The 11,764-nt window shown below is 33.0% G+C and overlaps 3 protein-coding genes across 3 annotated transcripts; 1 reads left to right on the top strand and 2 right to left on the bottom strand.

The window, feature by feature from the left end:
• Positions 1 to 881: 881 nt before the first annotated feature.
• Positions 882 to 5,554, bottom strand: LOC108771283 (ectonucleoside triphosphate diphosphohydrolase 5). The gene is made up of 4 exons (XM_018537243.1): positions 5,173 to 5,554; positions 1,781 to 2,929; positions 1,214 to 1,390; positions 882 to 1,132 (listed from the first exon to the last, which is right to left on the bottom strand). Exons 1-4 carry the CDS (start codon positions 5,191 to 5,193, stop codon positions 1,055 to 1,057), a joined length of 1,425 nt encoding a protein of 474 aa, XP_018392745.1. The 5' UTR covers positions 5,194 to 5,554; the 3' UTR covers positions 882 to 1,054.
• A 3,175-nt stretch (positions 5,555 to 8,729) lies between these two features.
• LOC108771225 (mitochondrial 2-oxodicarboxylate carrier) lies at positions 8,730 to 10,244 on the top strand. The gene is made up of 6 exons (XM_018537244.1): positions 8,730 to 8,975; positions 9,039 to 9,145; positions 9,258 to 9,320; positions 9,402 to 9,701; positions 9,785 to 9,930; positions 10,010 to 10,244. Exons 1-6 carry the CDS (start codon positions 8,807 to 8,809, stop codon positions 10,128 to 10,130), a joined length of 906 nt encoding a protein of 301 aa, XP_018392746.1. The 5' UTR covers positions 8,730 to 8,806; the 3' UTR covers positions 10,131 to 10,244.
• A 170-nt stretch (positions 10,245 to 10,414) lies between these two features.
• Positions 10,415 to 11,750, bottom strand: LOC108771201 (Apoptosis and caspase activation inhibitor). The gene is made up of 3 exons (XM_018537225.1): positions 11,376 to 11,750; positions 10,689 to 10,983; positions 10,415 to 10,494 (listed from the first exon to the last, which is right to left on the bottom strand). The coding sequence occupies exons 1-3, from the start codon at positions 11,679 to 11,681 to the stop codon at positions 10,415 to 10,417; spliced, it is 681 nt and encodes a 226-aa protein (XP_018392727.1). The 5' UTR covers positions 11,682 to 11,750.
• Positions 11,751 to 11,764: the final 14 nt, after the last annotated feature.

The following is an 11,764-nucleotide window of genomic DNA, read 5'->3' as shown; positions in this document are numbered from 1 at the left end:
CGTCAAATCACGTCAAACTAAAGTGAAATATTATCAATAATACCTGATCGTATAATATTGTAAAAACTAATGCATACTGTCAGTAATACTGACCGTGTAGGGAGGTCTTTACGTTAAATACGAGGAACGCGATATCAAGGAATATCAGAAAACGTCGCAATGCAACATATAAAAATCGAATGTTATGTACATCATTGGCATCTTTTAACAGGTAGACGTTAGCGTCAGGGATAAATCTGTTTGTACTAAATTTACGATGATAATTGCAGTTTTTATGCATCAAGATATGTCAAGAGATACAGTTTTCCTGTTTCACTTGATTCTGTAGAAGATGTGCCGCCGCAAGAAATATATTCGTGTAGTTGCACCGTTTTGTACAGTTACTGAATTGCACTTTTATAAGTTCGTTTTTTATTTCTGCACTGGACTGTGCAAAAACTCTGTTTCTCGCTTTTATCAAATATCAAACATATACCTATCTCACATTAAAGTATAGTTCAGCCACAGAAAATAGATCTAATGATTAAGGCAAATCAATTTCATCGTTGCGTCATTGTAATGAAATGTGTTAATTGTAAATATTTGGATTTTAATCTTCCGAAAGATTGACAAGATTAAAATTCAGATAAAATGAATTATAAAAAATCATTAAATACATATCGAAATAAAACAAATTACAAATATTTTTAAAAAACTGTCCAAAATATGTATATGACGATATGTCTTTCATAAGATAGTTTCAGATAAAAATGCTGATACTTAAAAACACTACAGACTCAGATATACTCATACCTCAAAAAGTAAACATCAAATACTGCTTGCATTTAAATTGTAAGAGAGTTGTTTAAATAAACAATTGTACGATTAGACAATTGTGCGGCGAGCGTTAGTAATTACTATTAAATGTTTCATTAAAAATCCAAAGTTTTTATACAAAAAATGTAAACATATTTTTACATGTTCTTTTTTCTTTAACTGCATATTCCTTCGGTTTGTCTTTTCAATTATAAGTTTAGAATAAAACTCGACTAACAAATAATAGAACAATAAAACGTCAAAGTCCATTTTGGAGAACATTGAACGCAGCTCCCAGTGCCCAACTTAATTCATGGCCATTGATCTTCTTATAAAGCTATAAAAATTAAGAATACTTTGTTATCCTTGAAGACACTATCGTAAGATAAAAATATTATATTATGTAATTTTTGGTTACATGTAGCTTAGTCGTCGGTTCCAAGCCAAATCCATCTCTAAGCAGAACATAAATAAATGTCAAATCTAAACACATAAACGGTTGATCTGTGTTTGGATAATCGCACGTCTCCATGGCTTGTTTAAAAAACGAACTCAATTGCACCATTCCGCCCAAAAATGGATCTATTAATGCTACCTGAAAAATCAATAATTTACATATTACAATATTTATATTTGCAAATATAAATATTGTAATATTTATATTAAAGAGCTGTACTTTTTTTCTAACTTGTAGATCATAAACTTTGACTACTGCAATAACATATTTCTCATATTTATAATTTATATGTTAGGAAAAAAGTATAACTCTTTAATATTAAATAAAATTATACCTCAAAAAAATATTCATATAATTAAAATATATTTATAATTTTTTATATATTGTGTGTGTTTATATTGTTAAATTCGTAGCTTATTTTATTATTTATTAAATTATTAGATATAATGAAAAGATGATTTTATGAAATATTTATATGCATTAATATATTAATACTTATTCAAACTTTGTAACTTTTTGAACCTTTACCTCTGTTGCACGATCAAAGTAGTACGAAAACGCGTACACTTCGTGATCCTTTAAGCCTATTGGTTTTTCTGTGAGAGTACCAACATATTTCTCAATAATCTTCAAACATTCTGCAAAGCGTACGATCGGCTTGTTTTCATCTCCGCCAGCAAAATTTTGTGTCTTTACTAGTTTATATGTGCCATTTGTTGGACCTTTTACAATGTAATCACGTCCGTGGTAAGACCACTCGGTAGATACGATCGGATTGATGCACTCGGAATGTATCTCTATGGGAACTTTAAGATTTGTAGCCTCTAGATTCATGTCATAAGTCAAAATTGCCTTTCTGGCGGCCATTAGACCCATGCCTAAGTAACTGTGCGTGTACAGACTCATATTGTGATTGAATACATTGATGGAGTAAACGTGTTTTTCCAATTTTTTCGCCTGGATATTGTCCGGCTGAAATGTGATTTGCGTAGAACCACCACCAAGATCCAACGCAGCCACGGTAGTCTGAGAGCTGAGCGAGTTAAAGCGGTCCAATAAGAAATTGACGGTGAACCAAGAAAAGATTCCCTCGTCCGTGCCTTCCATTATAGAGATAGAATTTCTCGCAATCTGGAATCCAGATGTTTGAAACAACTTTCTGCATTCCTCTAGTATATCGTTGGCTTTATGCTCCGGCAACAATCTCAACCCTGCCGTGGCCTTCATCGTCAGCAGTGTGCGAGGCCATTCCGACTGCGGAATCACCGCCTTTGCCTCATTTAGAAGAGTAGTTAGAGACTTTGCAGCGTCCTCCGGTTCGTCGGCGAATGAGCTTAAGCCAGGTTTTATTTCTTTGAATAGTTCATTATCAAGTACTAAATTGCCATTGAGAATGGACTCGTGAAAGCTAAACGCTAATACACGGCTACCAGTAGATCCAGCGTCGATGACGACCACATAGAACGGTTTTTGTAAATTAAATGAAAGTGCTAAGGTATCGATAGCCTTACTGCCTATTCTGATGGGCTTTAAGTCATTCGCTATGGCTATGTAACCTAGGAACAATGTACCAAGTACTACTAGCATGGTGAAGTATTTCTTTCCCGGCTGACCGATGATTTTCTTCTGGTAGGATGCCAATTCATTATTGCGCTCCTCTTCATTTTCAGTTCTCAGCTAAAAATACAAGACAATTATTATAAGAAAGTTTATATCTTTTACATCACATTGCATTCCAGTTAGTACCAATTAAAAATAACATAATGTTATATACATTATGTGTTACATAATATTATACTTCATTATTAAAAACGAAATTATAATACTGATGTTATGTTACTTTCAATTGTGTGATACCAATTGTTTGTATATCGCATATAATTCCATTCCAGAAATATTCCGACACAACAATGAAATATATACTCAAGCAGAACACAAATCACCAACCTCAAAATGACTTAAAAAATAAAATGATCACTAAAAGCCACTTTTTAATTATATTTAAGATTTATCTTAACATCATTTTGATGCTTGAGTACATATTGTTTTTAGGATACTGTAGTTATTTTAAAGAAACCATGTATAAATCTTTTGTTATAACAAATTCAGGATAGAGTTACAAATGTATATACTAATGTAACACTTCCATCTCTAATTATAAATTCCTGAGATTTCTTTTCTACCAAAGATGACATCGATTTAAATCCGACTGATTTAATTCAGCCTGAATTGCTTATAGTAAAATTTCTAATTGTACAATTTGTTTTTTCTTAATCTTTCCTTCCACATGTCAACAAAAAAAATCTTTCATTAATACAAGCACAAGTCCAGATTGACAAGAATGACTTTGATCAAACTTCACTTTTATTCAATTCAATCGGCACAATTGTGCTCACGATGAAATTTGTATAATATAGAATCAAATAAAATAAATAAACACTGTCACTTTGATATAATTCATATTTAATCTTTCCTTTTTACGTATCGAATAACAAAGAGTAGTCATCGTGCCATTCTTGGTTAGCAACAAATATCACAGATTTCACCTGGAACAACACTAATCGTGAATCAAATTAACTAAGAGTTTGTCAGGATCATCCTGGGTCAATCGTCGTTCGAATTAATTTGTCGAGGTCACGACGTAGGAAAGAAAAACGGACGATGTTAACCTAGTCTGGGCATGTCGCGACAGGCATGAGGAGGATGTGTCACGTGAGGGAGGCTCTTTACATCATTTCTACTCACGAGCGTGTATCGCATCTAGGGCGACCCGTATGATCCGCTGGGTGACGAGCGCTTGTCATGTAAAAAAAATAAATAAATATAAGACACGGAGTCGCAGAGCTTGTGGGCGCGCGACGCCGGGGGGGGGGGGAGCGGCGCCGATGTGGCTACCGCGTGGCGCGTGCATCAACGTGCATTGCATCCTCAGAAGTCAGACGCAATTGCGCATTGTGGTCCAAGTGGAGTGTTCAAAACATCCTAAATTAATTACTTTTACAACAAGTGCAAGTTTTACTTTTATAACTAATTTTTTGAAGTATTTAGGCTCAGAGAGCTTCACAACTCATGGTTAACTCTTAACCGAGAGAGAGGTAAAATCGGCTTATTCCTTTTATCTTTTTTTATTTTAGAATTGAAAAGAAAACCGTGAAAAGTTAACCGTGTGGGCCTTAGAGTTGAATTTACGTTACATTTATATTTTCATAAAAGGTAGAGGAATGTAAAAATAGTTAAGACTTCTGAGCACAATTATATTTTCCTCTTCTATAGAACAAGATTTTCAAAATAATATTGTAAGTGCTGTAGTCATATACCTACATATACTTAAAGTTCAGAGGTTAACATTTGATAACAAAATAAGGTACTTTGTGATACGACACAAACATCCTTCTGTCTTTCTTAGCATTCGAGGGAGAAATAAAGATAGAACGACACACGAGTCGATTTGTACTAAAATGAAAAAGAGGGAACAGCAAATGGAGCCGGGTGTCAATTGAGAGGAGCGATCACGTGACGAGGCGGGAGTCACACGAAATGCGAGAGGCATGATTCGAAATTCTAACTCGTCTGGATATCGCGTGGTCGCGTGCAACGTATTTATATACACGCTCTCTCACACACATGTACACGTCACAAATCATCACAAATTCACCAAGTACGACGTTCGGTTTTACGTATATGACGCGCCTGATGTATTTATTTATCCTTCTCTAATAATTCCGTGAACTCCGTATGAATAACAAGAATAAAATTATATACGTCGTGCGGATCATGCGTGAAGTATAAAACGCACTCACGGAAGACACGCGGCACGGCGATAGATGCGCTTCCGCGTCCGACACTCCGACGCTCGTTCCGACGAGACGAACGCGCCGATAGATCATCTGATAATAAAGTGTGTAATCAGCCATACGCACCTTTCGACGTCTCACGCTCATGTTTTTATTCGACGAACGACACGACGGTAGACCACGACGATGATGACGATGTATGGGATAGAAAGAACGATGGACTTGTAGATGAAGAATCGGGAACCGTCACGCGAGGTTCCGTATAGCAGTCATAGCGCGGCAACAGAGACTACCGAGTCACCGAGAGTGGTGTGCGGCTCGCTCGGCGGGCACAAGTTTCACGTCCGTGAATACGACGCTTCACCGGGGAACGGTTAATGTTGCGTGCGCCGACAAGTCATTATATGATACGGCGCGATAATACCTCGCGACTGTCGCGAGACTCGCTGCTATACGCAGTATACTCTGGCAATTCGCGAATGATCGCCGAGAGTACAAAGGTGATTAGAGAAGGAGCGAGCGAGCGAACGAAATGGTCGATAATCCGGAGTCTCGGAGGCTCCCACTTCGAACGTTTGACAGACTGCGACAAATGTGCATGGCGAACTATCTATAAAGATCACTATAAAGATCGAACGCCGATCGAAATAGACGTAATTTTAGCGCTAAGCGTCAAAACAGTGAACGTTAAAATAGTAATTAGAAAGAGAGAGACAAAGAGAGAGAGAGAGAAATACAGCTGACTGGTCGTTGCGCGTGTTTCAGAAGATAATAAACACGTCACGTGATCGAAAAGGTCAGCAAAGATGAAAAGACGCTTTGTCACGATCCACGGTTCTTTTATTTGTAAGAGAAAAAAGATCGAAGATTCGATTCAACAAAATGACTTTGAGTTTCGGTTCCTTACGTGTGCCGGTAATTTTAATAATCGCATACTTATCGCAAATAACGTAAGAAAAGTCCTTGTTTGTACAATTATGCAATACGATTAGATAACCGATAACAAACGCCCGGACATACTCGTCGCAATGAGTCATCAATTTATCGTAAAATCTGTTACCTTTTACTGATTGTTATAATATGTGCGAACCCATACTTTAAACCGTCTGTGAGCGTGCGAAGCATTGATTGATGATCATTGTAAGTAAATTCGCATGTATATATACATATACTTTCGTTGTGGGAATTAATAGATTATGTCTATCTTGAAACGAGAAATAAAAACAATAGACTTCTATATACCATATATATATATATATATATATCATATATATGTATATAGAAGTTTGTGGATGAAAGTTACAAAAACGAGCAATAAAGTTATAAATATTTTAATAAATTCGCTCACATTCCTGTAATTCTCACATGGTTTTGTGTGATAAAACAATCAAATCCTTTCCAGTAAACGAGAATGGATTGATATCGATTGAAATATTTGAAATGGATTCAAACTTTCAGAAATACGTTTACGCAAATTAAATAATAACGTTAAAATAAATCCTTGCAAGAATGTATTCCATTTTCTCATTCAATTTTTTATAATAATCGTTAAACTTGAAATGTGACTCATACAGGACATTTTTTTTTATTGATGACCGTGTGGTCGATATTTACAGTTGATTTTTATATTTATTATCATCATAAGTACAATCTTAAGATGTCATAAACCAATCACAGAATCGTGTTATCGTTTTAAAGTAATTAAAATGGCCTTGAAATGAGAACAGACTTCCCAAGCAACACAAAGTTTAGAATTGTGACATAAGTTCCAATTCCATTAATATGGTTCAGTGCATAAGACATACTTTAAGTCGTCTCTTAGACGTAAAAATGTTTTATGATCCGATTTTAGACATTTTTCATTGTTTTTGGGTTACTAACTTAAAGTCAGTTAGTATTATATCATTTCGTGCGTATATTGTTACGTCCAACGTAACTGTTGTCACGTTTTAATGCATAGAAAGTTTCAACGTATTTTTCCCTAAACATTGTTCCTTGCCATTATTTTATTACTTTCACCAATTGCTTTCCTTTCCCTTTTGTCCTTTTATTTTCCTTTCAATTTAATCTTTTTGAATATTTCCTTTTTGAAAACTTCTTTCGAATATTCAGTTTTACGATGTTTTTAGAATTATAGGCAAAAAAGGGGTACATGTCTAACTTATTTTATGACTCATCTTTAACGGACTCTTGAGTCATCGTAACTTCCAGGTTTTCCTTATCCCTTTTACGTATATTTTTGGTACTTTAAAATCTTACGTTATTGGTTGGAGCTGATAGAAGACTCCACCTCTTTAGTCAATAAAAAGATCCTTCTAGTTCAGTTCGAGTTTTAGTCTAATTTCGTAAGCCGTACTCTCGTCATCAATCTTAGCTCGCTAATCTGTAAGTTTGCTTGTAACACCGTTGAATAAAGCTTGGTCAAAAGACAGTCGTTAAACCTTTTCTCATTATTACAAGTTGCGCTCGTAACAGTACACGTTTTCCTACTTTAGAAAAGTCTGCATATATTTTACATATATACATAGATAAAATATAATATTGAAATGTTTATAACAGTAAAATGTATCGAGATAGTATAATACATATATTTATCAAAATAAAAGAATCTATATACATATATGTCTATGATATGATTTATATATACAATAATAATTTATGTATATAATAACAAAATTATATGGTGGTTGCTTCGTTTTTTAGTTATAAATATTTCAATATTCACATACTTTACGACACCCTTACATGAATATTTAAACGTTTATAATTACAAAAACGAAGCTTTAATCACAATTTTGTTACTTTTGGCTTCTTAATTTTTATGTTAGATTTATCTATATGTACAATCATTCTTTAAATCTTCTCCCACCTGTTGCCAAATACCCTGCGTGTGTGTATATATATATATATACATATATAAATTAATAATTTTTATATAAAAAATTTTGCATATTATGTAAACAGAAGTTAGAAATAGTTATTCAATGGTTTTGCTGATATTCAATTTTTATTTTATGTAAATGTGTAATCTTAGAATTTAATTTATATGAATTTTAATATTGCAAAAAGCTATACAAGAGACAAATACAATTTTACTATGTATTATTTATATCAAGTAAAGAGCATTTAATACTGCATTCAACGCTTTAATGTAAATTAGTTTTGGATATATTTGCAAATAAAAATTTGTACAAATCTTATGCGAGCAAGTATTAATCACTGAATTGAAGGTTAGAATTCTTTTCTGATTGTAAGATCTAAAAATAGGCCCTAACTCAACAAACATATTTTTAGGTCGTGGTGTTCTCCAGATCTCTTATACGCAGTATGGATTACTCTGACACATCTTTTATAAAGATATAATAACGTGTTGTTAGCTGTGAAAACAAAGTTTTAATTTAAGTAGCAAAAGTGCAATCAATATATGTACATTAACATTTTTCTGAAATCTGTACTAGATAAGATAGTATGTCACTCTAACTTAATCCGTTAAACCAAGCTAGTAAGAATAAGAATACAAAAAATGCTATGTCATTTTAGATTCACCATTTCTTACAGTATAATATATATCTTTTATAGTTTTTCATAACTATTTAACAGTGAAAGAAATTTAAATTATTTATTTTCAGATGCAACCTGTAAGAAGCGAAAATAATACAAAGTACACATATTACATTAACGTAAAAAAATATAAGTACTTGGATTACTCTTTCAATTTTTTATATTAATCAAATAATTCGTTTAAACAAAAAGTGCAAAAATGACGCGCAATACCACGGATAATCTTCTCAAAGAGGCTGCCATCCAGATTGGTGCTGGAGGATCAGCAGGTTTTATTGAAGTTTGTATAATGCATCCAATGGATCTCGTTAAAACACGTTTTCAGCTCCAAGTGAAGACAACAAAATCAGATCCATTATATTATACAGGTATTTTGTGTATCAAGACATTTATAGTATCATTATGCATTAACTATATTAATATTATTATAGGAATTCGTGATTGCATGACTAAAATGTATAAGATTGAAGGGCTACCAGCATTTTGGAAGGGAATTTTACCTCCGATACTTGTAGAAACTCCGAAACGTGCAGTTAAAGTAAATTTATTGCTTAATAAAAGTGCAGGAAAAAATCTGCGCATTTATTTATATTTATATATTTACAAAAATTATTTTTATTTTATTTATAAAAACTTTATCTTTCTTTTAGTTTTTTACATTTGAACAATATAAACAGTTTTTCTTATTCGGCGCTAGTGCACCCACTCCGTTGGTAATTACTCTAATACGATTATTATAATTATTAACTGATTATTTTACAATACAAGATAAAAAAAAAGTTGTATAATTACAGACATTTTCATGTGCTGGTTTCTTTGCTGGTTTTACTGAGGCTATATTAGTTAATCCTTTTGAAATGGTCAAAGTAAAATTACAATCTAATCGAAAGCATGTCAAAGAAAGTCCGTCGACATTCGCAGTGACGAAAGAAATAATTTCAAAATATGGTTTTGGATTAAATGGTCTAAACAAAGGACTTTCAGCCACTATAATGAGAAACGCGGTTTTCAATTCTTTTTATTTTGGTTTTTATCATTCTGTTAAAGGACATGTACTAGTCCAAAAAGAACCTTGGTTGGAATTTTTAAATAAAGTAATTATTCAGTTTTGTGTGAAACACAAGACAAAATATACAAAGCAATCCTCAGTACGTAATATATATTGAAAATTTTTCAGGTTGCTATAGGATTCGTATCAGGTACTGTCGCTTCTTGTTTAAATATACCATTTGATGTTGCTAAAAGTCGCATTCAAGGTTCACAAGATGGTACGCAATACAAAGGAACACTGAACACCATGCACATTATTTACAAGAGAGAAGGGTATTCATATACATTTTTTACTTACCGATATGATTGTACTCGAGCTCGAGATTATTCACTCATGTAACTGTTGTTCTAGATTTAGAGCCTTGTACAAAGGCTTGGTGCCAAAGGTGTTGAGATTAGGTCCAGGTGGTGCCATTATGCTTGTAGTATATGACTACATGCATGCATTTCTTACAAAAAAGTTGATAGACTAATACATTTACACTGCATTTCAAGAAGCTGTGAGGTAGCTATAAGAATCTTTCAAATTGCATTTGAGATTTATGTATATATACATTATTATATATGTATATATAAAGTATATTTTTTACCAGTAAAAACAAAATAAAAATTCATATAATTTTATAAAAATATAATTCTTTACATGTTTTAAATAAATGAACTGTTAACAATTTTACATGATCTTTCTTTTCCATTGCTTTTAGTCTTAAATTTTTGTTTATATATAACGTATTTTAACAAAAAGTACAAAAAAGAATTAATCGTCTAAAACAGAATCTAACCATTTTTCTAAATCAATAGGCTTATTTGGAACACTCTTCAACTTCGTTTTAGAATCTGTAACAAAATTATCAATAAATATCTATATAAATCCCTTATATTTGTCAGATTTCAAAAAATTAGTCTGATTACAAATTGCATTATATTTATAATTGTTTTTTCTGAGATGAAAATTTGACTTCAAAACAAAAAATCCCAAAAATTAAACTAAATAAAATGTTTTAAATACTGTTTTAATGTTAAGACCTTACCAGTATTATGAGATGTAGATAGTGAGATTCCTATCACAGGCTGTGAGATTACAGTGCTTTGAACAGGTTCCTTTAGGGATAACAAAAAATCTAAATCTTCCTCTAAGTCGTCAATACTGTCTTCTGATTTCACATTCGTTATCGAATCCACATTTTGCGATTGATCAATTCTCGTGTTCTCCTTGCTTCCACCTTTGGTGTCTGATAAATTCGATGCACTTAGATCATTTAAAATCATGTTATAAGCTGCCTTGCCTTTCTCAGCATCATTAAACATACTTGTCAATTGATCGCTCTAAAATTAATACAAATTATCGAATTGGTTATTTTTTTTATAGAGATATATTATCATAATTTGAGTCAAATTTTATACACTCTACGTTCTTAGGTCTGTTTTTTTTTTATAATTAAACTAATGTATAGATAATTTTTGCACTTAAAGTGAAATAGGTATCTATGGTTGCTTTCCTTTCGGGAGACACAATTGACACAAACATCAAATCAATACAAACATCGTTCTATCCTACTTAGTATTCGATAAATAACAAAGATAAAATGAAACTTATGTCGATCGCGATTATAGAGAAATGTTTGACAAAAGCGAAAAGAAAACTTCTGATGCAGTAACAAAAAATAAACTTCACGAGTATCTCTTGTACCTCAAATATGTATTTTTTGAGTACTTACTACAAAGTATTTATCAGTCACATCAACATACTCCTTGAATGGAACGCAGTCGATCGCGGCTGACAGCGCTTTCAGGTTCAAAGTGAAGAACTCTGAATATTGCGACGAGTCGATGGTCCAGGCTTTCTCCGACTTAAAGACGAAATGCCCACCTTTCGAGAGCGGCGCGTTTATGAGGATGCCAAAGTCCTTGCCTTCTTCCACATCCTCATCGACCTCATCCGTCGGCGATTCCGCATAGTCGGCAATGGTTGTTGCTGAAGAAGGTCGTTGCTGCGATTTGCTTTTCTTTTTCGTCTTTTGCATCTTCGAGAACTCGTCCTACCTTATTCACGCGAAATCGTAAATATACGCTAAGGTGTTCTGCCGTTCTGCGTTTTGTGTTTACG

Source organism: Cyphomyrmex costatus, unplaced genomic scaffold (assembly GCF_001594065.2).
Source record: "Cyphomyrmex costatus isolate MS0001 unplaced genomic scaffold, Ccosl1.0 scaffold1660, whole genome shotgun sequence".
NCBI lineage: Eukaryota > Metazoa > Arthropoda > Insecta > Hymenoptera > Formicidae > Cyphomyrmex > Cyphomyrmex costatus.
This window is presented reverse-complemented; position numbering and strand designations above follow the sequence as displayed.